This window comes from Perognathus longimembris, chromosome 1 (assembly GCF_023159225.1).
Source record: "Perognathus longimembris pacificus isolate PPM17 chromosome 1, ASM2315922v1, whole genome shotgun sequence".
In the NCBI taxonomy this organism is placed as follows: Eukaryota; Metazoa; Chordata; class Mammalia; order Rodentia; family Heteromyidae; genus Perognathus; species Perognathus longimembris.
Window position 1 is genome coordinate 20,033,193 of NC_063161.1, and position 27,976 is coordinate 20,061,168.

Sequence of the window (27,976 nt, forward strand, 5' to 3'; positions counted from 1 at the left end):
GTTTTTCTATTGGGATTTGAACTCAGGGCTTCACACTAGCTAGGCATATGCTTTACCACTTGAGCCCCATCCCTCATCCTTTTTTCTTCTCTTAATTTATGAGAGAGGGTCTCATTTTTCCCCTAGAATAACCTAGACCTTGGTCCTTCTATTGAGTTTTTCCACAGTATCTGGAATGACAAACATGTGCCACCACTCCTAGCCGATGGCTGAAATAAGAGTTTCAACCTTTTTCCTTGGGTTGGCTTGGATCTGTGATTGTCTCCATCTCTGCCTCCTGGGTAGCTCGGAGTACAAGTAAGCCAACAGCACAAGCTGCTGGTACTGGGGCATGGACTCAACTTCACTCTTGATCATCATTTAACTCACAGCTGGTGCTCTACCACTTGAACCAAGGCTCTACTTCCGACTTTTGTTGGTTATTTGGAGATAAGAGCCTCTTGGATTTGTCTGCATGAGTGGCTGTGAACCTCAATCCTTAGATTTCAATCTTTTGAATAGTTAGGATTATAGGTTTAAGCCTCTAGCAACTAGATGGAAAGCTTTTTGCTTTGAAGGCATATTTAAATCTAAAAAACAAAATAAGTATTAATTCTATATATTTAACAGCAGACATTATCAACACCTTCGAGATATAAGCAGAAATCAGTGAAACAGAAAATGTGGAAAATTGAAAATGCCATGGCTGGATTTTGAAACATTGATAAAACTGATAAGATGCAATGAGGCTGACTCTCCTCAAACAACCAGAGTTACATTAGATAAACACAGTGACTGTTGCCCTTATTGGAAAAGGAGATAGCACTGCATATTGTATAGTCAGTAAAAATTTTAAAAATATAGTAAAAACAATTGTTAGTTAATTATACAGAGTAGATGAAATAAAATATATTCCTTGAAGAACATCTTAAAATGAATACTGGAATAATTAGGAAATCTGAACGGTTTTATATCTATTAAGGAAATGGAGTCTTTAATTAAAAACCTTCCACAAAGAAAATGCCTCATTTGGCTTCATAGGTAAATTCTTCCAAATACTTAAGGAAGAATACCAATCTTAACAGAAACTCTTCCAGATAGGAAAGTAGGAAAAACATCCCTAAACACTAGTGTATACTGAGCTCAGTATACTCCAAAATGCTATTAAGAGCATGAAGGGTTTACTGTAGGAATAAAGGTGGCTCAGCATGTAAAAGTGACCAGTGACTGTCACCCTCCCAGAGCAAAGCAGCTCCGGTATTGTGATCTTCAGTGGATGCTGAAAACTGCTTTGATACAATTTTAAACATAAAATGTATTGAACTTTATCAAAATAGTTATCAAATTAGGAATAGAATTTTCAATCTGATAAGCCTTGTCTACAAAATACCTCCAGCTTTCTGTGTGTGGGAGGCTCTTGCCTGTAATCCTCGCTACTAAGGAGTCAGATCTGAGGATTGAGATTGGAAGCTAAGCACCAAGAGACTTATTTCCCATTAGCCTCCAAGCAAAAAATGGAGCTGTGGCTCAAATGTTAGAGCTCTAGCCTTGACAGTTTATGACAAACCAACAGCAAGCATAACTCTAAATGGTGAAAAACTAAAGCCATTCCCTTTAAAATCAGGAACAAGGCAGGGATGTCCACTCTCTCCCCTGCTCTTCAACATAGTACTAGAATTCCTAGCCAGAGCAATCAGACAAGAAGAAAATATAAAGGGGATCCAAGTAGGTAAAGATGAAGTTAAACTCTCTCTCTTCACAGATGACATGATCTTATACCTAAAGAATCCCATAGACTCTACCCCCAAACTACTAGAGCTGATCCAAAACTTTGGCAAAGTTGCAGGATATAAAATAAACCCTCAAAAATCAATGGCCTTTCTGTGTGCTAACGACCCGAAGACCGAGGCTGATATCAGGAAAGCAACCCCCTTTGCAATAGCCTCCAAAAACATAAAATACCTAGGAATAACCTTAACCAAAGAAGTGAAAGACCTCTTTGAGGAGAACTTTAAAACCTTGAAAAACGAAATTAAGTCAGAACTAAGGAAATGGAAAAACCTCCCATGCTCCTGGATTGGGAGGATGAATATAATCAAAATGGCAATATTGCCAAAGGCTATCTACAAATTCAATGCAATACCCATTAATATCCCAACACCATTTTTTGATGAAATAGAGGAAGCAATCCAGAAATTCATATGGAATAATAAAAGACCTAGAATAGCAAAAACAATCCTAAGCAGAAAGAACAGTGCTGGAGGAATTACAATACCCAACTTCAAGCTGTATTATAAAGCTATAGTAATAAAAACAGCTTGGTATTGGCACCGGAATATGCCTGAAGACCAATGGAACAGAATTGAAGACCCGGGAATGAACCCACAGAACTACGCCTACTTAATCTTTGATAAAGGGGCTAAAACAATAGTTTGGAAGAAAGATACCCTCTTTAACAAATTGTGCTGGAAAAACTGGCTCAACACATGCAACAAACTAAAACTAGATCCTTATATATCACCCTGCACCCAAATCAATTCCAAATGGATTAAATACCTCGAAATCAAAACAGACACCCTGAAAACACTAAAGGAAGGAGTAGGAGAAACACTTGGGCTCCTTGGCGCAGGACGGAACTTCCTTAACAAAGACCCACAAAGGCTACAAATCAAAGAAAGGTTGGACAAATGGGACTGCATCAAACTGCAGAGCTTCTGCACGGCAAAGGACATAGCTTGCAAGATAATCAGAAAGCCCACAGGCTGGGAGAAGATCTTTACCGGCCATTCAACGGACAAAGGCCTCATATCTAAAATATATGCAGAACTAAAAAAATTACCTTCCTCCAAAACAAAACCGCAAAGAACTAATAGCCCACTCAACAAGTGGGCTAAAGACCTACAAAGAGACTTCTCTGATGAGGAAATGAGAATGGCCAAGAGACATATGAAAAAGTGCTCTACATCATTGGCCATAAAGGAAATGCAAATCAAAACAACATTGAGATTCCATCTCACCCGAGTAAGAATGTCATATATCAAGAAAACTAACAATAACAGTTGTTGGAGGGGATGTGGCCAAAAGGGAACCCTACTTCATTGTTGGTGGGAATGTAAACTGGTTCAGCCACTCTGGCAAGCAGTATGGAGATTCCTCAGAAGGCTAAATGTAGAACTCCCCTATGACCCAGCAACCCCACTTTTGGGTATTTATCCAAAAAACCACAAACAAAATCACAGTAAAGCCACCAGCACAACAGTGTTCATTGCAGCGCAATTTGTCATAGCGAGAATCTGGAACCAACCCAGATGCCCCTCCGTAGACGAATGGATCAGGAAAATGTGGTACATATACACAATGGAATTTTATGCCTCTATCAGAAAGAATGACATTGCCCCATTTGTAAGGAAATGGAAGGACTTGGAAAAAATTATACTAAGTGAAGTGAGCCAGACCCAAAGAAACATGGACTCTATGGTCTCCCTTATTGGGAATAATTAGCACAGGTCTAGGCAAGTCACAGCAGAGGATGACAAGAGCCCAATAGCTATACCCTTATGATCACACAAGATGATGCTAAGTGAAATGAACTCCATTTGATGGAAATGATTGTTATATCACAGTTGTAACTACTTTCAACATCCCATGCATATCTGTAGTTTCTACTATTGATGATGTTCTTGTATCACCTTCTTGTGATTGTATCTACACTATCTCTGTAATCTTATCTGAGTGTATGGGAAACAGTGTGTACTGGTATTAGAATTAGGAAATTCAAAGGGAATACCAAAATTGAGATACAAAGGGTAAAATAAGAGAAACAACAACAAAAGCAATACTTGCAAAACTGTTTGGTGTAAGAGAACTGAACACCTCGGGGGGAAAGGAGGAGGGGGAGGGGGGTATGAGGAACAAGGTAACAAACAGTACAAGAAATGTATCCAATGCCTAACGTATGAAACTGTAACCTCTCTGTACATCAGTTTTATAATAAAAACTTAAAAAAAGAGCTCTAGCCTTGAGCACAAAAGCTCAATGACAGCGCCCCCAGACCTTGAAATCAAGCCCCAGGACCTGCATTTTTAAAAAAGCAAAAAAAAAAAAAAAAAAATTCCTCCAACTCACACCACACTTCCTGACTTGCTGATGAAATCTTGATGCCTTCTCCATTCACCCGAGTTCAAGAACAAAGCAAGAAGTCTACTATTGCCATTTTGTTCTCTACATTGTTGGAGGTTACAGTTAATAGAATTAGTTAGAAATTTTTAGCAAGTGAATGAAATGAATATAACAACTGGAGAGGAGGAAGTAAAATTGTTATCCAAAGATGACATGATTGTATATGCATTCAGTATAATCTATGAATATGATATTAAAATATATGGATTTAAAAAGTTGGATATAAAGTCCAAGTAACAAACATCTTTACGCACAATTAGAAAATAAAATATTTAAATGCCATTTACAATAGTATGACTTAATATCTAAATAGATCTGATGATAGATGTGCAAGGTTTCTCTGTTCCATAATTACCACAACTGTATATAAATAACTATTTGTGGTGGTAAAGGTCAGAAGAGTGGTTCCTTTCCCAGAGTAGACATGAGCGAGCAAGGAGAAGAGTGAAGTGATAACTCCAGTAGTTCCAACTAGGAACAACCCTTTGCCCTTTATTAGTGGACTGGGTGAATATAACCAGCTGTGTAATAGGGAAGAATAGTATGCCTGACAGTGACTAACCTATACCAGTGAGTAATAGCATGAATAACTCTCACAAACAAAAGAAGAGTCTTCTTACTCCTTTCAAATAAAGTTTAAAAATAGGCCAAACTATAGTTTTGGAAATAAATTAGTTGGGCACATGACTGGAAAGAGGTAAGTAAGGGTACTTGTCATGGAAATGCTCTTGACCTATGAAGTAGTTGTGCTGACATTTTTTTTCCTCTTGAGTTTTGCATTTATATTCTTTGTATTTTTCTATGAACTTGTTATATTTCAGTGAAGGGAGTTAGAAAACAAATATTGAAAAGGTCTGCAGCTACTAGAGTTCCAACATGCTAGGTCTCATTCTATTTTTAAAACTTGTTTATAAAAGGTGAAAATACATACTTTTGTTTGTATACTTATTTTGTATTACACTATTCCATTTGATCTCAGGAAATCTACATTTACTTATAGAAACTTTCCTTTTGTGCATTATAAAGTTAATTTTTCCCCTGTTAATATATCTAGAAAGGCATGTTTTAAGGCTGAAATGCATTCATACTATCGGCTTTCTTCTCCCTTAATGTTTTACTTTGGAGTAACTTATCAGTTGGAGACAGGCTGTTCATTTTGTTTTGCGTCAGCTCTTTTAAACTCTTCTGAGACTGATACTTATGATGTTTTTGTAGATGACAAACTCATTTGTGTGACTTGACTCCTTCCCTTTTTAGGTTTTTTTATCTGAAATTTAGTTAATGATACCAATTTTTCTGATTTGGCATTCAGAATAATTCTGTTTGTTACACTGATGAGATGAGGGAGATTTGTGGTTCACTGTCTGCAATTTGGAGGAAGAGCCATGTCTACTGATCTTGGTTCCTTACCTTCCCTGAAAAATTGCATCTCTACAGTTTTAAAATTTTACTGTGTAAAATATTCACTATGTAGTTTTGTTCAATAGGAAACTAGCAAAATGTTCATATAATTGTTCATGTTAGTCTTTCTTTTTCTAGAGAAAATCTCTTCATGAAAACAAATTGAAGAGACTGCAGGAGAAAGTAGAAGTTTTGGAGGCAAAGAAAGAAGAATTAGAAACAGAAAATCAGGTGCTAAACAGGTAATGTGTTTATTTGTTTATACACTCATGGTTATTTTAATATTATAAGACTTTGTTTCTTAGAATAATGTATTTTGTGTTTTGGTTTATAGTGCACATTAAAAAACTTTCTCAAACTGTTTGGTTGCTCTCATGCACTATCTTTTTCTTTCTTAATGGTCCTTCAAATTAAAGTTAGGTATGTATGTTATAGTTGGGATCAACAACAGAGTTCAGACACTGGCTTTGGTACAGTAACTAATATTGGCATCTGTGGTGGTAGCATTGGTATCTGGTGGTTGGACTCTATGGTGGTGCTAAAGTAACTAAGTTGTGGCTTTTGCCTAGTTCTGAAAATTGTGGCTACAACTTTGAGTCAATGGTCAGTTTTTGCTTTCCTAGAAAGGAAAATATGTGACTAGGTTTTAACTTTTGTTTTGTTTAGCACATCTGAACCCAGCTGATAAATCACTGTCAGCATTTGAGCAAAGAATATTTACCATATATAGTTGGAAATAGTGGTACTGTATGACCAGTTTGACTCAAGTTACGAAGTCTTTGAACTAGTGGTCACAGTGCTTTTTCAAGTATTAGACTTTTTATAATGGAAATTGCCTTTAAAATTATTCATTGTTTTGTGATATCCACTGGTATTCTTGGTTATAATTCTTACTAAAGTGTAAACCATGAGGTTTTCAAATAGATCATTCAAGAGGTTTCTGGATTGTGGGATTCATGACAACTTTAGTATACTTTATCTCAAAGTAGGAGGTGACCAACTTCAACCTAAGCCAAATTGAATTTACTACCTCTTCCATAGATATTAATATTGAAATATTATCAGCTCTGTGAATTATAATACTTCTTCATTGGTTTAACTGTTTATAAACAGGAACACTTTTTTTCTTTTCAAGACAAAATGTTCCATTTGAAGAGTATACAAGGCTTCAGAAAAGACTAAAGGATATACAGAGAAGACATAATGAATTTCGAAGTCTAATCCTGGTTCCTCACATGCCTCCCACAACCCCTACAAATCCTACTAATCTTCAGTCTTCAGCCATGGTTCCCGGCATGGACCTAGCCTTTCCTCCTCATATGCAGGTTTGAACATTTATTTTAGGAAAACAGTCAAACATGTCTGTAGGTTTCTACCTGTTTAAATACAAAATTAAAACTCAAATTCTAAATGTGATCTTAGCCTCAAAAGGCATATCCATTGAAGGCTAATTTTAACTTCTTCCCTTTCAATTATCATAGAAATTTACTGGGTAATAGATAAGAAACTTGGTTTGTTTGCTTTTTTTTTCTCAAGGCTAGCACTCTGCCACTTGAGCTACAGCGCCACTTCTGGCCATTTTCTGTATATGTGGTGCTGGGGAATTGAACCCAGGTCTTCATGTATACTAGACAAGCACTCTTGCCACTAGGCCATATCCCCAGCCCCAAGAAACTTGGTTAATGAGTCTTGAATAACCTAGAATTTGTAGCTTACTGACACACTGCTATGAAGTACTGTTGGAATTTGCTTTACATTTTCCATACAATATGTTGTTTAATACTGATGAAAACGTATTAAACAAAATACTTAAAATACTTAATGCAGTTTAAACAACAGTTTATTACTATTCCCAATTTATAGATGAGGAAATTGAGTCAAAGTAACTAAGTGACTTGCCAAAGTTCACAGCATAAAAATGATGGAGTTAAATTTTGAACCTAAGTCTGATTTTAAAACCTGAGCCCTTAGTGCTGTATCAGGCCCCTTGATATCAAATTGGATGTTTTTGTTTTTCTGAAGATGGAGTGTTAATCAGTAATTACGTTTTATACTATAAGTAAAGAAGATTGTAGTCACCGAATCTGACTTTGTTTATAATAAACTGCTAAAACCTCCAGTCTTGTTTGAAAGTTGCCATGTAAGTAGATCTGTGCCTGCCCTTCACATTTTCTAATTTACTCCCTTGTGAATTTTACACCTAGGGAAGTACAGTCTGGTTTTTGCTTAAGGGTAAAGCCTGAGGCGGGAGAGAAGCCTGACTAGTTAGTAGTTTCACCCATGCATCTCTGTATTTAGACTGCTAAAATGGCCATCTTTTCTTGCAAGCTTGTAAGAGCAAGACGGAGGCTACCACCTGGCAATCACACTTCCGGTTTATCTAACAGTTTCTTTTGTTGTGCTTTGCTAAATCCTTTTTAAGGAGGAACAGCATCAAAGGGAACTCTCTCTACTTCGAAAAAGACTAGAAGAACTAGAAACAACCCAGAGAAAACAACTAGAGGAACTTGGATCTCCTGGGGACTGATGTTCTTGGAGAAAAGGCAGATAGATCAAGAGGGGTGAAATCAGGGACTCAATAAAGTGTGGAGTTTGACATGTGTGGCACTGAGATACTTTATTACTGTTTGCCAAAGTACTGGAGCTTGCCGCAAGAAAGGTGCCAGCTACGTGCCTCAGTGCACAAGTATCAGGACTTTAGGTTTTACTGATGAAAAGTGAAGCATTCAAAGAAACCATTTCAGAGCTATTTAGAAACTGTATTGCCAACCCTTTGAGAATATAAAAATGAGTACAGGCATTACTTAAGAAATCAAGTTTTAAATTAATTTTACATTATTGAATATTTTTGACATTTCTTTCTGAAATATGCCTATCTTTTCCTCTTCCTTGAGATACTTTACCATAACAAGGTCAGTTATTGCCTGGTTTACTATAGATAAGAGTTCTAAACCTCTAGTTTTGGGGGAAAAGATGGCAATTTATAAGAGCCTAAAAAACTTAAAGATTATCTTTCTATCTCAATCTAATATCATTACAGAAGGCTACCTTTTTCAAAAAGCTGTGTGCCCATAATTTATTGAAGAGCTTAATAAATATTTTTCTATCTAATGCTGTTGTTTTGTGTTTGCTTTCACTTCTACTACACAACATATGTTTAACAATTGAAACCATTTCCCTCATTTTTGCCTTATTTAGTTGGAGTTTGTAGACAATTAAAGGGCTATGGATTTTGTAAGGTGAGCCCAGGGGGTTCCTTCTAGAGTACTGATGACACTTCGCTTTGTTTCCCACTGTTTTTGTGTTCCATTCCTATGTCCCTACGTACGCTGTCACTTTGTTTTTCACTTTACATCCTTTGGAAGCTTCTCCGTGGAACATCTTTTAGAGGAATTCTTCTGGAATAATTTCATGTCAACAAAGGAAAGCTCAAGTCTGCCGCACTAAATGGATCGTGGATTATCCCGAGGTCCTCACAGTGAGGCTCCATCCTAGCAGTGAGGGCAGGGGGTGAGGAGCGCTCATGGCTGAGCCGCATGGAATCCAAGCAGGTGGACAGTGACACCTCCTTCCTACAGGTCATGTCCGTAGTGCCATTTAGAGTAAAACACCAATTATAACGACAAAACAGGGGTGGAAAAAAGTCACACCAGTCCCCAAGTACATCAAAATGTTTATTTTTGGATTATAGACATTTAAAACATTCATCTCCAAGAACAGCTTCCACCAGGTATACAATAAGAAATAGACTTTCAATTCTAATACAGAAAAGGTAACAGAACTAATTTTAAAATGCTGCTGTAGACACTAGTGTTAGAAAAAAAGTTTATAAATGAACTGTTTTGCACCAAAAAATATGCAAAGAAACTTGAAAATAGATATTGTTTGCCATTTGTTTCTCTACTTGTTGTTTAGTATAGACCCAGTGACTGATTGTCTTCAGCACACATCTAATTTGGCCATTTACTGCTTTTGGCTAATGTGATCCAAAATGTGATCTAGATAGTGCTTTTCACTGGAGGATTGACAAACACGCTACATACATTAGTGAATCTTCATACCCCCTCAGTGAGGTAGGTTAGAAATAGACAGAAATTGAGGCACAAAGAGGTAAGTGACTTGCCCAAAGTTCCTAACAGCACAGTCCTGAAAGAGGAGGTAATTCTCCACACAGGACTCATGTGGCAGAGAGCCAGACAGGGACACCCTCATGTCGCATTTAGCAAATACTTAGATAAAGCTGTAGCTGACCCTTTTTTTTCTGTACCCTGGGAAAGGGGAAGTCTTTTGGGCAACTCTCCTACCCTTGGCTCTCACCTCTCCTACAACTGTTCTCACATGAACGCCTTCGCCCTTTTCAAGACTGTAGCAGCTTTAGAAGGGGACCAGACCTCTAACCTTTAAACTTCAAAGTAACTTATTTGGTAGTATTTTTGAGATGTGTCCATTGCACAGACAAAGGGTTGGGAAGGTGCCTCTCACACCTGACCAGGTATTAAAGAGCAAAAAAAGGAATTGCATTTGCCTAAGACAAATTCACATTTCAATCCCGATGTTCCATACAGTGTTGGTAAGTAGTTTCAAGGAATGCGTGAACAATGTTTTATTTGCTACTTTAAAAATGTAGGGGATTTACAGCACCAAGGGTAAAAGGTGCCTGACACAAGGAAAGCCGGAGAGTTGCCAATTACACTTTTTACGTCTTCTGGTTTAATAGAAGGAAAACACAGTGGTATTAAAATTGGTCATGAGCAGCAAAAATTCAGGAATAAAAAATCAGCAATAAAAAGACCTACAGTATAACGATAGGGACTTCTTTAGAAAGAAAGGCATGAATAAAATGAGTATTTTAAATTCTTTCTCCTGTAAGGAATACTTTCAAAAAGTACATTGTAAGACTAAGATACCAAGTTGTATACTAATATTTTTCAGGCCTTGGGCCTCAAATATATATATTTATATATAATACTCCAGTGTGAACAATATGATGAAATGTGAAATGTATCTTTTTTCTTAAAAAATCACACACAAGTATTTATACCACAGGGTTCACCAGAAATCTAAAGCAAGGAGACACTAGTATAGAAATGTAGGATTACACTTCCACAGAGTTCTGATCAGTTTTTGAACAGAAAATGTTTTTTTTTTCTCTTCACAATACCCAACGTGTCCACTATCAAACACATTTTGAATGAAAAGATAAAGGAACACACATCAGGACAAAGTGTCTGGGTAAAACGTGGTTGCATTTCAACAAAGTCTACTCACTCTCCTTGCTTTAGAGCTCCTTGATGGAATATATGGAGGTGAGTTCCATGAGTGCATTTGGCGACCACCGATAAAACACGAGCCCTTTCAACAATGTTGCAACACTGTTAAGTTTTTGGTTTAAACACACACACGCTCACGAATGCTAAGTGTACACACTACCAAATGTTGCCGTCACCTTTTTCCAAGAACTACTGGGGAAAGTTTCGATGCTGCAGATCTTGGAGGTTGCCCTACCATCCCACCTTGTTTCCAAATGACTCGTTTCACATTTTGTTATGAGTATTGGCAATATCCCTTTTCTGCAGAGGTGCAGTGTAGTCACAAGTGCTACATAGCTGTAGTTTTCCAACAAAACCACTTAGATATCATTGTGCTTAAGTGGAGACTATAGTTAACAATACTGACACTTGCTTACTGGCCCTGTGTTCTCTGTAAACTAGGAGGCTGCTTCCAACAAGCACTTCAGCTCTATTTACAGAAGGGTTCCAAGGCATACTCACAGGCACAGTGGTCCAGAGCTTTCTAAAAGCTGTGCGTGGGCCTTAGTCTCCTAAAAGACAGTGCTCAAAGTGGAACCCATGTGCAAACTTAAAAATTAACGACACAGAGTAGCTCAAGCAGCCATTTTGCTCCCAAGTCGTCTGAAGAACTTTTGCCAGGTTAAGCCAGGCCCCAGAGTGCTTACATCCACTTGCTTTTCTTCTTTTCATCAAATAAGACTTTTACATGCAAGAGTTGTTTCTGAGCTTCTTCCAGCCCCCGTTCTCTTTCTAGTTTATTTAGAATCTGTTGACAATTAGAACAGTTATTTTAGATATTGTGGTTTTAGCATTACAATTCTGGTGGGGTGTTTTTGTTTTTTTGCTTTATTTTGTTTTTTAAAATCTTTGTTCCTTTCTTGCATTCCTGATGCCATGAGTGGTTAAAAAAAAGTCTACAAAACAGATGCCAACATTTTCTTTGATCATTTACTTACTTTGCAAGATGTTTTGCTAAGTCATTATCACAGGATCAACAACACGTTGACTTAAAATAGAAGCCCACAAGAAATACCAACTATCTTCTTACAAATATGGGGCCAGACTTTCAAGGCCCTGGGTTATGCATTATGTCAGCCATTCCAAAGCACAGCAAGCATTCCTGGGCAGCCAACATGCAGGCAAGTATTGTCCTTAATGCAGCAGGCAAGGGCATCCTGGTCGAGATGAGTCCTTCCCTTCCTTTCCCCCCTCCAGTCTAGCCCCTCCTCTCCCCTCCCCAATGCTTCCCTTCTCACCCCTGGCCCCTGGACAGAGGGATGCTTATCATGTTGAAGGAACTCATTGCCTCTACCCTACCTTAGCGCTTCCCTTGATCTTCAAGTAGCAAATGGAATTGGTGAGCTATTCTCACCATTGACATGGATAGCCTGTCCAGCATGACTGAGTGGGGGGAATCAGGGAAGGGGGGAAATTAACATATATTTGGAAACAGTGCATCCAGATTAAGGAGAATTAATCATAAAGGAGAATGGTAGTTCATTAATAATGAACTAAATGAATTAAAATACCTGAACTAAAACATTTGTTATTGAAATACTTAAACTAGAAATTGCATAATTATTTGACTCTAGAATCTATGTGACTTAACAGGCTTAGCTGTCATTTTTAGCAGACTGTAGTCAAGTATATGCTGGCCCCATGTAAGCGGAGCATGAGATACTCATCAAAGTTTACTCAAGTTGGTGGACGTGGCCCCCATGAACTCAAATGTAAATTCAAGGGCACCATGTGCAGGGACTGGCATGGTGCCAGAAACCCCGGCACCATGTCCGGCAGGCCTCCTGGCCTCCCCTTCTGCCTGTTTGGGATGCCAGAGCTGTCCTGAGACTACAGAATGCTACAAGCAGATCCTTGTGACTGATCCTTTCAGAGGCTAAAAAGATCTGAAGTAAAATCTTACCTCATCAAAATATTTTACGATGTATTTGTAGATTTCTGTCAAGGCCACTTCTTCATTAAATTCATTTTCGTGTTTCTAAAAGAAAGATTTGTTCACAGGCTCAGAAATCACTTTAGAGAAGAGAAAAGAAGACACAACCAATGTAAGCTTATTATTCTACTTTCTAAAGATACCTTAGATTCCTGAGTTAAGAATTCTTCCATTTCTAAAGATGACAATGGAGGCAAATCCCTGATTGCTTTGTAATAAGATTTGACTTCCTCTTTGTAGGTTGGTATATCCTTGGCATAGAGAAGTTTATTTGTTGGTGCTTCCTGGAAAAAAAAAGGGGGGGGAACCATCAAGAGTAAAAAAACCATGGGAAATTTAGAAGAGAACAGTGTCACTGAACCACCACCATTTCTTCTTCTAACAAGGCTTCCTGCAACTTAGGCCTCAATAACGTTGACTGAGTGACTGCCATCTAGATAGTTCTAGTGAGTCACTGTTATTTTCAGGCAGAATAAATGCTAATATATTCAGCCTTCTCATAAAAGAACTAAAATTATTATTTTTGCATGATTTTGAGTTACTGTAACAATGGAACTTATTTCAATCATCGTTCATTACTAATGGTCGTAAAAAGCCTGAATTAAAACATTCGCTCTCATCCTCACCCACCAGTGAATTTTGGCATTTATAAAAGACTTGATTGTAGATCTGATTGAGCCCTTTATATAACTATGAAAGTGGTAAGTAATTGGCACTGGCAAATTTTCTAGCATGTCCCCCGCATTTCATTGCATGGTGAAGATCTTCCAGCTTCCTCAAGGAAGCACGGAGTTCTTACTCCTGGTGGCTCTCGTGTCTAACCTTGCAAAGGTTCCCTGACTGTTTAAATGGTTGTGTGTAATTACAACAAGGGTAATATGTAAAAATTAAGTAGGTAAAGATTTCATTGCAGAAAGTTATTTTTCCAGAATTTAAACAAGATCTATTCAGGGAAGGGGAGTTACTGATCGGGCTAATGTCCTAGTGCCTTTTACAGAGTCCAGTGGCTGAGTCAATGGTTTGATTCATCTGAAGACTGCCCTAACTGAGAAAAGACTGAAGTTTGCTTGTCAAGTTTAGATGGAACTCATAACTCACATAAATTATTTCATCCTTTTTTTTTTTTGTAAGCCAGGCATAGCTGACAGGTTCTGAGTGAACAAAAGATGAAGCTGACTGATAACTTCCCTTGAGAAGCTTACAATCTAGGCAGATAAATCTACAGAGCTTAACTATAACATCATTAGTAGCTGAGTAAAAGACTGTAGATTTGGGCAAGTCAAAGTTCATAATTCTGCTAGTTAGTATATCAGAACATCAGTTTCCTCATCTGTAAAATAAGGATCATAATTACCACTTACCATAATTACTGCAGTTATTAATAACTGAAATATACCTTGAACTCAAAGAGTAATCCCAAAACAGCTATTCTTACAGTGAGTAAACATTTTAAGTTTCAGCATGGTGCATGCTAAGATGAATTTCAGTTGAATGCAGAAAGCCCCATAGAGAGTGAATCTGGGAAAGTTTACACAGGAGCTGTACACAAACTGTACACATCAGAAATCATTACTGTGGAATGGATGAAATGTTGGTGAATAGGATTTTACTAGCTACGGGGATTGTGAAGTGCATACATGAGCAAAGGAATGTGGAAATGAGTTCCTGGTGGGTTCAGGGGAAGGGAATGCATGAATGTGCCCCCCAAAATAACAGGACTAGGAAAGAAGCCTCAGTCACCTACTGAAGAGCCATTAATCCTGCATAGATTTTCTACAGTCCAGTACATATAGAAAGCACTTGGTTTAATATAGTTGGAGTGCTCAGAAAAGATGAAACACTTCTTTCCAAGTTATTCAGGCTTTCTCAGGGTTGTTGAGCAGCAGAAAAACCATGGGAAAGCAATATTTGGGATTAGATTATAAACTGGCAAATTGGCATAGTTTAAGTTTTGACAGGATTTTCTCTATAAGCAATTTTTATAGTTAAATTCATATACACACAGATACCATTAACTTGGTCAAATATTAATAGTTTCATGTTATGAGTTAATAGCTACTGATGTCCACTGAGTGAGCATTATGCACATATGGACTGACATTTTTCTAGGAGATAAAACACTTCATTGTAACGTTTTTTTCTGTTTCTAAGTTATTCTATAGTATTTCTGTACTAGGAATGGGGCCAATTCTTTTGGTTTGCACTTTGAGAACAAACAATTAAAACTAAAAGTAAATGAGACATTCTATAGAAAAGTGACATAATTATTTCTCTTCAGCTGGTGCTGTTCGAACCACCTGTTTGTTATTTGCCTGTGTCCAAGATGGGGCTTGAAGCTCACAGGCCTGTGGAGAAGAAGGCACAGAGCTGGGCCTCACCTTCCCTAGTTGCTGCTCCGTGAGAGAAAAGGCATCCATGAAGGCCTGGGCGATCACCGACAGACAGCCATCTATGTGTGGTGTCTTCTTGATGTCAAAGACAAACTGAGGGTTCTTTAGGATATTTACCCAGAAGCGCAGAGGAAGGCTGTTCAAAAAGAACAATTTCTTCAAATGGGGCCATTCATAGGAGGAGGGCCTGATCTTTCACAGTGTATAAATGAGTCTTTACACCCTTGTTATGGAACCTGCCTGGCCAAACAACCAAACAATGGGCCACCCAGCACCACCTGGCACAGGAAAGCTATGAACAGCTACTGAAAGGCAGGCTAGAGGAGGCAGGACAAGAATCACTTCCAGATAGTGCTAGGTTATAAGAGATGATGATCACCAGTGAGAACATGTCAGATCTAGACCAACCTCTATCTATGTGTGGCCCCCTCTCCCAGCATGCCTCTCACCTCACTACCACTTCCCTGGACTTGCATTCTTCCCTGTCTGCTTTATCCATCCCGGCCTTCTTCCCCACTGCGCACCACCTTCTATCACACCTCAGTGGCCACATTCCTGTCTATGCACTAGTTAGAAGGCAAGCTCTTAAATTTTATCTGTGTTGTTCATTACTGTACTCCAGCGCTAACATACTTAGGTATGCTCTTAGGGATTGTTCAAGGTCCTTTTGTGACCTTTTCAACTGTGGCCTAGCTTACCACCTCTACTACTTGTCTGCTGGGTTCTCAGTGGCTCTACTGGCTGGTGGTCTGTAGCAGCTGTGCTGGGTATGTGACTAGATGGGCCTGAGAACATGAAGCTAGGATACAGGACAGGATGGAGAGTCAAGATATACTCAGATTAATGGGAGAGTCTATAGATCTGAAACATTAGCCTGGATAAACTTCAGCTAGGCTTGGCTAACCTAAGACTTGAACTTGCATGAGATGTTCCCTTATATCATAACTGAATCTGATTCCACTCTGCTCAAAATATTCGAAATAGAGGTAATGTGCTGCATTTTTCTTCTGTGGAGACAATTAGAAGAAATCTGGATGCCCCAGCTTTTTCTTAAAGTAAAATGTTAAGATACAGCAAAACAATACAAACTTTTTGAAGTACCACATTTGAAAGTGAAAACATGAATGTGTATACAGAATCAGAGTGTGGACACCTAGCTTGAAAACTGTGAAGTGACTGATTATTTTGGGAGCAAATAGAAGCTTACTGGTATGATAAAACCCACAAATTAACAATATGATGATGGCTCATGTCTAATCCTAACTACTCAGGAGGCAGAGATCTGATGATTGTGGTTCCAAGCTAACCCAGGCAAGAAAGTCTGTGAGACTCTTATCTCTAGTTAACCAGTAAAAATCCAGTTATGGCTCAAATGGTAAAGCACCAGCCTTGAGCCATAAAGCTAAGGGACAGTGCCCAGGTCCTGAGTTCAAACCCTAGTACTAATAAAAAAAAATCACTATTAATTTCTCACTGTGGGTGGTTTAATATACAAATGTAGACAAAGTCCTTTTCCTGCACTAAAGATAACTTTATTCTATCTTAACAGGATTCTCAATATAGGAGTGGTTTTGTGTATCATTTAAACATAGAAGCAGTAAAAACTACCTTAGTGTGACAGCTTACCAAGCTCAATGATTCTGATCCAGAGATAAATGAATTCTCTTGAGACTCCCTATACCCTTTTTTAGTTAATATTCTGTCCCAGATTCTTGAAAACAGTAATCACCTACATTCCCACCTGTTTGTTTTCCAAATATGTACCACATCAGGATCTGTGATTTTTTTATTTTCAGCTTGGGCATCCAAAAAGTCAAAAAAATATTTTATTGCAAATGGAGCTCGGCTGTTGGGTAAACTCCAAATGCTTCTGAAAAGTTTCTCAAGCACAGAGTGAATTGCCACCTGAAAGACAGAAAGCATGAGATATTAGAGATTTAAAGAAAACACCACCCATGGTGTTGGTTTGAAAACCATAATAGAAAATCAAATCTAAGTTCAGAGTATGATGTGCTAACCAGCGAAAACACTAACTGAAGAAGAAAAATGGAAAAGTCATCTGACAAGGCTAAGACTCACAGTATGGGGCAAAGGTCCTGAAAACTTCCTGCCTGTATAAATTTGGTTCCTAAGCTTCTTGCTGATAACAACATTGTGTAGTCAACAGGGAGGCTATCTTAGTGATATAGCAGTGGAATGTCAGTTGCAGGGCTGTGTATAAACCTAGACACTGGGATGTTTGCCTTTCAGTTATGTTTGGTCTAGAAAAACTCAAGCTCTACTCCCCAAATGTTTCTTGTTGCATGTACTTCTGACCTGTGGTTTAACTGTACTTTCCAATACAGTGGAGCATTTTCAAAAAAAAAAAAAAAAAAGCACAACCCTCTGGGATACAGCTGAGAAAATCAAGAGCCTCTGACTGCTCTCTGTCCACCAGACATCTCCTAAGCTTGGAGAAGATTCACAGACCCTGTGAAACTACGGGGCCAGGCACAGACAGTAGCATCTACACTGATAGTCATTTCAGGGGAAATCACAGATGTCTCTTAATCCCACTGAAAGCCAGATCAAGTAAAATTTCCTTCCTGATTTGGTATTCCACTGGCTTTCACATCTGACACTTTTATATGTGACCAGAATGCCTAACTTCAAAATGAAAAAAGTAAAAATTGCTAAGATTTACTAGGTTTATCGTCACCTCCGCTCTTCATTTTATTTGCAATTCAAAGAAGGAATTGTATTGCTTATCTATAATAACAAGTAAACAAAAAGGAATAATTATGCTGTCAACCATAAAAAATAACAATCGTGAAATGGTGGAATAGTGGGTAAAGGAACAGGGAATGATATTAAAATTCCTGATTGAAGATACACAGTAGAAATTTGTAAAGTGCTTTTATCTTTCCACTTTCTATATATATTAAAAAGGGGGGGGAATAAGAAATGTTTACAATTGAAACTTTCATTTCACTTTGCTAGAAGGCACAGGGGATTTGTAACATTTTCACACTTCATTGGAAATTAAGTCAAACACATCATCTACCCCCAAGGTAGCTATAAAAGCGTTCCCAGAACTGTGAGTGAGTATACCTTGGTTGACAGCAGCTTTGTCAGATACATTTCTTTTACTTTGAACTTGTGCTTTCCCCGATGTCTCTTTCCTTGCACATCTTGGAAGGCTTCTGAATCTGGTAAAATCTAAAAGGCAGGCAGAGAAGTGTGACCCCAGGAGACCATGGGTGCTACCTGAGGCAAGCGATCCCGCATAGAAAACAAGAAAGCCTGAACTCACCAAATGGCAGTGATCATCCGAATATTCCACATCTGAACATCAGAGACAGAATAAGAGAAGGCATGTATTACAAACAGCAACCACAGGTTAACTTGTCTTCTTCTAAAATAACGTGGTATAAACCTAAGATCTCTTCTACATTTTTCCTTGCTGTGCCTTATGAGCAATGTGTAGGGCTGGGGGCTGGGGGAGGAAGTGGGCTCAACGAGGCTGGAAATGTTAAAAAAAAAAAAAAAAAGAAAGAACGAAAGCTGCGTGGCCTCTTGCTAGGAACAAGAAAGGAGGGACTCGCCAGTCATTTAGCCTGGGTCACCTCTGATGTGCCCAGGGTTGCCATTGTGCACCAAGGACCTTGGCCCCCCACCTAAGGATATGTACATGCGAGTCCCTGTGAGGTCTCGGGCTTCTAACTGCACAGTTCATGATAATTGTAATGATCATGATGGAGAATTATAGCTAACAAGCCATCAATCCAAGTCTGGGAGGGATGTTGGAGGTGAACCCAAGTGAAGAGTTAGCCAGGCACATGGTGGAAGGTGGGAAGGAGAGCCACCCTTTCTAGAATCTGAAAGAAGGACAACGACGTAGAGCTCACACAGCAAGTGAAGACTAGCGGGGACTGAGGGAATGTTCAGCAGAAACAGCTGTGAAGGGCAAAGAGAGGAGAAAATAGAAACGATGAGGGCACTGGGATTCTTTTTTTTGCCTTTTAAGCTGATGACTATATCATCTAGAAACACTAATGGGAAAAATGCGATCAAGGGAGAGGTGGAGGACAGACCATTAAAAAAAAACAAAACTGCCATGGACTCACTGGTGCTAGGGATGCCCAGAAGGTTGGAAATGGGAGGAGGGCCTGAAGCTTGAACGAGACTGGCCTTGGAGGCAGGAAGGCAGCCTGCGATGCTGCAGTGGGGGGAAGGAGGAGTGGGGACATGGGGACATGGGCAGGAGCAGTAGGCTGGTGGGTTTGGCTCTGATTGTTATGGGAGTTGGGTCCAGTTTCTGTGTGCTCCATGAAGTACAGGCGTTATACTCAGAATTTAAGAGATATATTGATGAGAGGATGGAGCCTCTGGAGAGCACAGTTGAGTTCCTGGAGAACTCACCGAGAGCAGGCTATGTTGAGGACCTGGCTCAAGTCTGGCACCAAGAATTTATAGTGACCCCAACTTGCTATTGAGGGCACCCATGCTTTGGCTGTAATAACCAGTTGCATACAGGGCTGGGGATTTTGTCCAAGGGGTTGGGGATAGGAAGTTTCATTCGGCAGGAAGCAAATGTGTAACTAAATCCTATGGGTTCTACTCTTCAGTCTTCAAATAGCTAACTCTTCCAAAAGTCTCATCTAAAATCTAAATCCCACAACTGTCCACAACACAAGGACACAGGACAGTCACTCTCAAAATGATTATGATATAGCCCAATGTAGTGACAGAAAGTAGGTGTCCCCAAAGAAATGTCTTCAAAACACAGTTTATTTCATCAGGACCCCGAAGTAGCCTGCTTACAATGATCCCATGTTGGGAACTGCTAAACTTTGTCTTCGGAGTCCAAGAATCAGGAAGCCCTTCCTGAAACAGTGTGGATGTGAGAGGAACAGCCCAGACCCTTCTGGGGCTGAGGGCTGATCATCGGCCTAGGGTATAAATTCTCAGGAGACAGAAGACCTAAGAACTTGCCCAGGTCACTGCTCTGAAGCTGTCAGGGAGTGACCGACTCCATGGATGTTCCCACGAGAGCTGCTCTGAGCTGGCTCTCCACTTTCTGGAAAGTTGGAAAATCACACTGATTCCTGACTTGCTGAATGGACTATCTCGCTTGTTCAGCTGGTGGTGGGCCATGTGGTCATCTACAAGTTTCTCTCTCCACTTGCCAAGGGAATCCCCTGGGTTGGCTGCCATCCTAATGGAGGAGTTGGAAAAGGAGCCAAGGGCTGCAACTTCCCTGGTTTAGAACTGTGATGATGTACAGCTTGCTTTAGGCTGGACCATCACACCCAGTGAGAGTTTAGTTTTCTTTCCTCTGCAGAGCCCCCATTCTTAGGGCTAGAAACAGATGGAAATGGCTTTCTCAACTTTCAGAGAATGACATAGCGACAGTTCAATCATCTTGCCTTTATGACAATGCATCTGAGAGGCAAAAAAAAAAAAGTGCAATACTTCATAAATCTGAGCGAGAACAAAAGGTTAACAATATTATATTGGTTACCTGAAGTAAAATTTGCTATCTTCTTAAATACTTTTATAGTGGAGCCATTTGATATCTAAAAGCAAAGATAAAAAATATATGAGTTTTCAAAATTTAATGTATTTCTCAACTTCACCCAGGAATTAGATGGCTGGATGGACCTTACGTTCTCTCACTTATTGAGTTAAATATTTATCAAGAACTGTTATGTTCTGGGCATTGTGATATAGCCTGGGGCTAGGTAGATGACAAGCAGGACATTGTCTCTGCCCTCAAGGGGCCTCTGGCCCTGTGCAGGAGGCAGATAGGCAACAGGCTGGGGAGATAAGTGCTGAGATCGGAGACTGGGCCCCTGAGGCACAGATGGGATGGGGGCCAGCAATATGAGGGGGGAGCATGAAGTCATGCAAGGCCCAGGCCACTTCTGTTTTCTGAGGTTCTTTCTTGTTATAGGTTAACGATTGTTTTCTCCCCAAATCTATGTACCAAAATCCTGATCCCCAATATGATGGTATAGGAGGTGGGGTTTGGGAGGTAACTGAGTCACGTGTGGACAGTGCCTTCATGAAAGGGATTACTCTAAAAAGAGATACCAGAGAGATGATATGATTTCTCTCATCTCTCTGTCCCTTCCCCTTTCCTTCTCCCTCTCCCTTTCTCTCTCCTGCTCTTTCTTTCATGCTCTCTCTCCTCTCCTTTTTTCCTATCTGCCATGTAGAAAGATGGTCCTCAGTAAAACAGAAGGAAGGCCTTCTCCAGACTCCAAATCTCCAAATTCTAGGCACCAGGCTGTAAGAATAAACATTTGTTCCTTAAGCCACTCAAGCTATGGCCTTCAGTTAGAGTCATCTGAACCAAGAAATGAAGAAATGCTAAAAACAGGTTTTCAACAACTGGTACAAGAAGTTTGGTATCCACCCTATGGCAGATCAATTTTGTATCTAAGTCTATACCCAAGCGACCTAGTGCAAATCCTCACGGTAGACTATTTGTCATTTCCCCATATTAAAAGCAACCCAAATATTCATCAGCAATTAAAAGAGTAAATAATCTAGAGTCTATTCAGACAGCAAGTCTTGAAACAACAAAAAGGAATAAATGTTAAGTAAAAGAAGTCCAAAATGAAAGAAAGCATTCTGTGTGATTTTGTTTATATAAAGCTAAAAAAGAAACACCCCCCAAACTTCCCCATAGTCCAATTATGGCATGAGTTGTTCAGAGAAGAAAGTAGGATTTGTGATGAGGTCCAAGAAGGGGTAGCTATAGGATACATGCACATGGTGATAAATCAGCCAGCAGAATTTACTATTTGTTCTTTTTGCTGTAGGTTAATAGCATTTTTTTTAAAGATTAACCTTTTTCTATTATTACTATTATTGCCAGTCCTGGGGCTTGATAGGCCTGGGCTCTTTCCCTGAGCTTCTTTTGCTCAAGGCTAGTGCTCTACTACTTGAGCCGCCTGAGCCACAGTGCCACTTTGTGCTTTTTCTGAGTAGTTTATTGGAGAGAAGAGTCTCACGGACTTTCCTGCCCAGGCTGGCTTCAAACCAAGATTCCTAGATCTCAGTCTCCTGAGTATCTAGGATTATACCATTGGCACTGGCTAAACAAAAACAAAAACAAAAACACAAACCCTGCTAAATGTAGGTATAATCTGTACACCTGTGTAACCCACATTATGCTATGAAACACTCCAAGATTCTCACACATTTTTGGACTTCCTTTACATTCACTTCTCCTGCCTATTCCTAAACTTTATTGGAAACACAGTATGGATTATTCTTGTATCTAGATTCTTTTTTCTTTCAGTCCTGGGGCTTGAACTCAAGGCCTTGGCACTATCCTTGAGCTTTTTTGCTAGTGCTCTACAACTTGAGCCACAGCTCCAATTCCAGCTTTATTTTAGTTAATTGGAGATAGTTTCATGGATTTTCTCAGCCTTTTGATAGCTATGATGACAGGTGTGAGCCAACTGCTTTTAAGGGCCAACACAAAAGATGTGTTAGGTTTGCCTACCACTAGTCTATACTTTTTTTTATTACTATGTATCAGCCCATTGTATCAATATACTACAAAAAATTACCATACGATAAAGGAAGTATTGCTACATATTACATTGTGGTTATGCCAAGAGGAGGAAAACTATCACCAAAGACTACTAGTTATACAATCTCATTTACATGAAATGGCCAGAATAGGGTTAGTACAGACAGGAGGTAGATTGCTAGTGGACTAAAGTTATGGTGAGAAAGAAAAGGAGTCCAAGTTTCTTTTATGAGTATTGATCTAAAATTAAACAAAAGTGACCATCACAGAACTCTATACTCCAAACCACTGAATTCTACACTTGAAACAGCTGAGCTTTAGCTCGATACCAGTGACACAGGCCTATAATCCTAGCTACTTAGGAGGCCGAAATCTAAGGATCAAGGTTTGGAGCCAGCCCAGGCAGACCAAGCTTATCTCCAATTAACCAGCAGAAAGCCTGAAGTGAAGCTATGGCTCGAACAGAGCAAAAAAGCCACGCAACAATGTAAAGTCATAATTCAAGTCCCAGTACTGACACAAAACAAACCAAAACAGTCAAGCCTTAAGGTATAGAAAGTGTATCTCAGTAGAGCTTTGAAAAATTGCTACAGATTTTTAAATGTGTATGTTGACCAACTAATGCATTCCCTGAAGGGACACACTAATGCCATTTCTATGTATCATGTCTCCTGAGGATGAAGTCAGGCATTTTTATCAGAGGCTGTTGGAGATCTTGGATCCCATGGCTGGCCACTCCATTTCTCTATTCATATCCCTGATGGGCACTGGGAAATTAACAGGAACAGGACCTCGGGAGTTTCAGGCAGAGGGAGACTTGGATGTGGAAATGTAGAGGGCAGGCTAGGATCCTGGGGAGAAGCAGAGGACTCTAAGGGCAGGCTGGGCCATGGTACAAGGCAAGTGGGTGGCGATAAGGAGACAGGCCATAGATACACAGAGCCCTGCCTCCCTTTGGGGACTGTGGTCAGCTCCACTCCTGTCATTTCTGAATCTTCTCAGCTGAGTGGTTTTCCTCTCCACTCTCCAGCTTCAACTGAATCCTCACTTTCTTTTGGACCTGGCTTTCTGCAGCTTGGAAGAAAAGGAGAATTCTAAGAATTTCTCTTCTCGCCTGCTGCATGAAGTTACCGAAATGTACAAGGCTGCCTGGCAAGTACCACAGGATTCAAACTCACTGTCTAAACCAGGTCACACCCACAAAGGGAATTGCTCAGAGCAAGGGTCAGCCCTCCAGGGGTCTCAAACACAGCTGGCCAGCCAGCTGTGGCCAGCCAGCCGGAAGTTGAAGCCAGAGGCCTCCAACTGTGGGTCTTCAGGACATTTTGTGGGTGGAAGGGGCTCGGCAGGGGGCTGGCTGGGCTGTCAGGCCAAAGCCAAGTGTTTCCAGCGAGGATTCTTAACTCTTCTGGAGCACCTTGACTCTGCTATTATTACCAGACATCCCATTCTTTCCCTTGAGCCATTCATTGTTTTCTGGCTGATTTTTTTCAACTCTCCTCTGTATTTGATGCAATTAAAGTAACTGCTCTGTGCAGACACCCCCTCAGCAATACTCAGACGCTGGGCTTATGAGAATGTTTGAACGTAGTTACAAAATTCTTCCCTACCAAGAGCTGGATGCGCTGTTTCTAAGCCAATAAATATCTTTTTATAAAAGGAAGCTGGTGATTCATTCTGGGTAATTGTCAAAGAATGAATCCCAAATGGATCCTGTTGAGTGTTGAGCCAATATTCCTCTACTGTCAGACGCTTTGTTTTGCCAAAAGCAAGTACCCTTCCTCTATAATCACAAACGCCACGGATGGGCCTTCCGATAAGGAGCGCTTGCCAAAAGTTCAAATGTCTCCTCAAGAGCTGGCAACAACTCGCTGCTGGCACAGTGCTCAGGCATTAAGATAGCATAGATGCGGCTCGTCTCAAAGAAATTTTACTCTGAAATTATCTTCCAAGAGCCAGTGTAAAAGCGTTTCATTAATGGATGTGTTCTGTGTGCGCGCGCTAGTGCGCGTGCCCGTGTGCATTTCTGACTTGCACAGCTGCGCTGGGGCTGGAACATATCTACCCCATGTGTCACTTTAACACTGTGAAAAGGACAGAAAAATCATTTACAGATGTTTGGGGTGGGGAAATGGCTTCCGCTCTCTATTTTGCATAAGTCAGCTGCTGCTGAGATCAGGGCAGAAATGTCATTTTTTTTTTTGCAAAGTGCCATACAATTTGAAGGGTTAAACACAGGATGCTTGTTGGTTCCATCTGAGACACTCCACACGCTTCTGGAAGAGGGGCTCATTAATCGTCCCGTCCTCCTGAAGGAAGGCACAGCCTCTGGGCCTTTACCTTAGGGATGGAAACCAAATTAAATCAAGGCAAGATTTATGTCATGAGAAGGATCTGCAATAGGGCTGTGTCTCGGGTCCAGAGAAGAAGTACACGCACACAGCCATTTCAAATATAATCTGTTCCAGTCACACGGTGTCCTGAGATTCACTGTGACAAGGTGGTACCCAGCCAAAATGCCATCGAGGCCAGCTGTAGCTGGAATGCACCAGAGACATCCGTAGAGTTTTCCATTACCAAACTAAAGATTTTGCTCAAATGGACCCAGGGTAACAGTTCCTTAAGATGCATCTGCCTGGGGGTTTGGAATGTCATGATGTTAGAAGATGCTATCTTCTTGGCCAAAGTTGGAGATTGCTCTATAAAAAATAGATTTTTCTAGAAACAAGAGGTTAAATTCAGATTTTACCTCATAAAACTGGTTGTTGTTTTTTTTAAAAAGGTCAGCTGTTGAGCAATTGGATATGGTTCATCCTAAGAGAACAACTGGAATTTTAGTTATGGGTTTTATGGAAAGTGATGCATATGGACTGAACATAATACTATCATTGTTATTTTAGGGGGGAAAAGCCAAAAACACAATAATCAATAGCAGGTTATCAAGGGAAAACCCTCCCCTGCATCTTGAATTTCTGAAAGTGAGTTTCAGTGAACACAGTATATTACATGAAAACATTTCTACCCAGATCAGCCCGGGTTGCAATCCCTCCAGCATTATGGTCTTCCCCCTTCCTTTTCTTTCTCCACGATCATGCAAGGCTGGAGGCAGACTTCCTCCTAGGGCCAGAAGGGTCATCTTGCTCAGGGCTTCCGCAAAGGAAGCTTGAGGCTCCACAGATACAGCTTCCCCAGATCAGAGCTCCAAGGCTTTTGTAACCAGAGGAAAGGCCCCCTGTGGGCTCCTGCTTCTCCACTGTTCAAACCAACCCTGGGGCAGGAGCCAAGTCCCTGTGCAGACTATTAGAGCTAAGCCTCGGGGCGTCTTCTTTCCTTTCTTTGGGAATGGCGAGCTCAAGCTCTCCAGGTGCCCTGGTGGTTTGGTATGGTTGGCTCTGGGATGCCTTAAAGAAGCCACCATCTCTGATGAAGGGATTTACCACCTTGAGAGACAGGTGCCCCAGTAAAATTAGATGCAGGGATGCATTTGGGGACTCATAGCTGCAAGATTCATCATAGGATTTCAAGAAAACTTGCCCTTTTGAATTTTTATCAGAGAACAATAGCTAGTCAGATATTTTCTTTCCTAAGTTGGGCCCTGCTTTTGGAGATTAGGCAAAATGTCCCCTTCTAGCCACTTGGAGAAGGGCCCCATTTTACCTGCTTCCAACTTGGGGCAGCAATGAGAGAAGCTGAGTGGCCTTGGCCAACTTTCTTAGCCCATCTGGGCCTTGGAATGAGAATAATGATGGTAGTTGCTTCATGGGATGGTAAAGAGGACCAGAGGACTTGCTACTTAGAACAGTGTCTGGAACAGAAGACAAACTATCTGTGCATTAAATATATGAGCATTGAGAAGCTGGAAGTTTCTAGAAGTTTCTAGAAGCTGGAAGTTCACACTGCAAGGATCCTTTAGAAGTGATCCAGACCTTTTATTCTAGGATCAGAGGTAAGATTAGACCAGAAGGACTCTTCACCTTACCCAACAAAACCACTAGGACATTTCTAGGAGTTTTAAATGTCCTTTCAGTGGTGCTAGCAGTGACCACTTCTATGTGAACATGCCTCTGTGACCAGGAGAGTTCTTTAACCACAGAGCAGTACACTGTCTTTCTATCTCTCCAGATCCTGCAGCTCAGAATAAGAGGTGCCAATCTGTTAAGGTCAAATTTCCTGTCCCCCCAACACCTGTCCTGCCCCCTCTCCCCCCCACACACATAGCAGAGTGTGGGTGTGATACCATTTTCCAGTGAGAGGTCACAAGAGGTGTAGAGGACAGGAAGTGGGTGATAGGGCAACCAACCACAGATCCTGGGGTGAACAGCCCTCATGCCCTGACACACCTTGACACGAGTGTGGTCTCTTCCAGGGCAAAGGCACAGAGTCACGGCTGCCGCAGGAGGCACTGGGGAGGCGTGTGGGGTGTGTGTGTGTGTGTGTGTGTGTGTGTGTGTGTGTGTAATGACTTCTCACTTGCCTGCACGAGAAGGCCGCCGACACTCGCACTCCTCTACATCGTCTGATGGGAAGGGGCGGGATAACAGCCCTGGCCTAATGCCCCGTTGTAGTGAACAGCAATGCTTTGAGCCAGGATGGCTTGTGAACAATGGCAGGCGCTGGCTGTCACGGTTACTGTCCCGCAGTGCTGGGGTGGCAGTGCTAGCGGTTGGTGAAGACGCCACCCTGCTGCATCTACGCTCAGATCCCTCTAGAAATCAGTTCTTCAAATATCCAAAACACCAAATCCAACAAATGGGCCAGCGGAGCCCCATTCCATTCTCTTCATCCTCAGGCCAGAAGCCCAGAGGACTCGGCCTACACGCCATCCGCAGGAGCTTTGTTTAGACAGGAGGAGGAACTGGTCGTCACTAAAGATTAGCTTTAAAACGCAACTAATTTGGCCTAATTGGAGGGAGGTAAGTCTGAATCACTTAGAACTCCGAATTAGACCCTATTTTTAAATGAAATATATATATGTTTTTGTTTTTGCTTTCAAGCACATACAGTGACTCAAACTAGGGCGCTTTAGTAAATGAATAAGAGTGATAATTAGCATCTTGTCTCTTTGGAAGCCTCAAGCAAGCACTTGAGGGGAGCATTTCTTTAACGAAAGGGCAAACGCAGACTTCATCCCAGCCCTCTCAAATTATTCCCAATTTTTGACTCTGCAGAGGTGTGATTAAATCGAGGGTGGTCGGGCGTGTGCGGGCGGTGCTCGACGTTCTGCTTGGATGTCTTTCGGAAACAGGGTGCAGGGAGG

The 27,976-nt window shown here is 40.6% G+C and overlaps 2 protein-coding genes across 3 annotated transcripts in view; one reads left to right on the forward strand and one right to left on the reverse strand.

The window, feature by feature from the left end:
- The window catches only part of Cep83 (centrosomal protein 83), a 76,907-nt gene extending 68,237 nt beyond the window's left edge, over positions 1 to 8,670 (forward strand). The window contains exons 14-16 of the mRNA XM_048358237.1: positions 5,698 to 5,801; positions 6,695 to 6,884; positions 7,982 to 8,670. Coding sequence (XP_048214194.1) covers positions 5,698 to 5,801; positions 6,695 to 6,884; positions 7,982 to 8,086 — 399 coding nt within the window. The 3' untranslated portion in view covers positions 8,087 to 8,670. The remainder of the gene's footprint in view (positions 1 to 5,697; positions 5,802 to 6,694; positions 6,885 to 7,981) is intronic.
- A 549-nt stretch (positions 8,671 to 9,219) lies between these two features.
- The window catches only part of Plxnc1 (plexin C1), a 152,717-nt gene continuing 133,960 nt past the window's right edge, over positions 9,220 to 27,976 (reverse strand). Inside the window, exons 24-31 of one of the 2 annotated variants that reach the window (XM_048358243.1) lie at positions 20,695 to 20,749; positions 18,484 to 18,515; positions 18,282 to 18,389; positions 16,933 to 17,096; positions 15,180 to 15,327; positions 12,945 to 13,085; positions 12,772 to 12,846; positions 9,220 to 11,616 (exon numbers count right to left, since the gene is read on the reverse strand). In XM_048358243.1, the coding sequence (XP_048214200.1) occupies positions 11,512 to 11,616; positions 12,772 to 12,846; positions 12,945 to 13,085; positions 15,180 to 15,327; positions 16,933 to 17,096; positions 18,282 to 18,389; positions 18,484 to 18,515; positions 20,695 to 20,749 (828 nt within the window). In that variant the 3' untranslated portion in view covers positions 9,220 to 11,511. Of the gene's footprint in view, positions 11,617 to 12,771; positions 12,847 to 12,944; positions 13,086 to 15,179; positions 15,328 to 16,924; positions 17,097 to 18,281; positions 18,390 to 18,483; positions 18,516 to 20,694; positions 20,750 to 27,976 lie in introns of those variants that run through there. The other variant, XM_048358250.1, reaches the window with a different exon arrangement.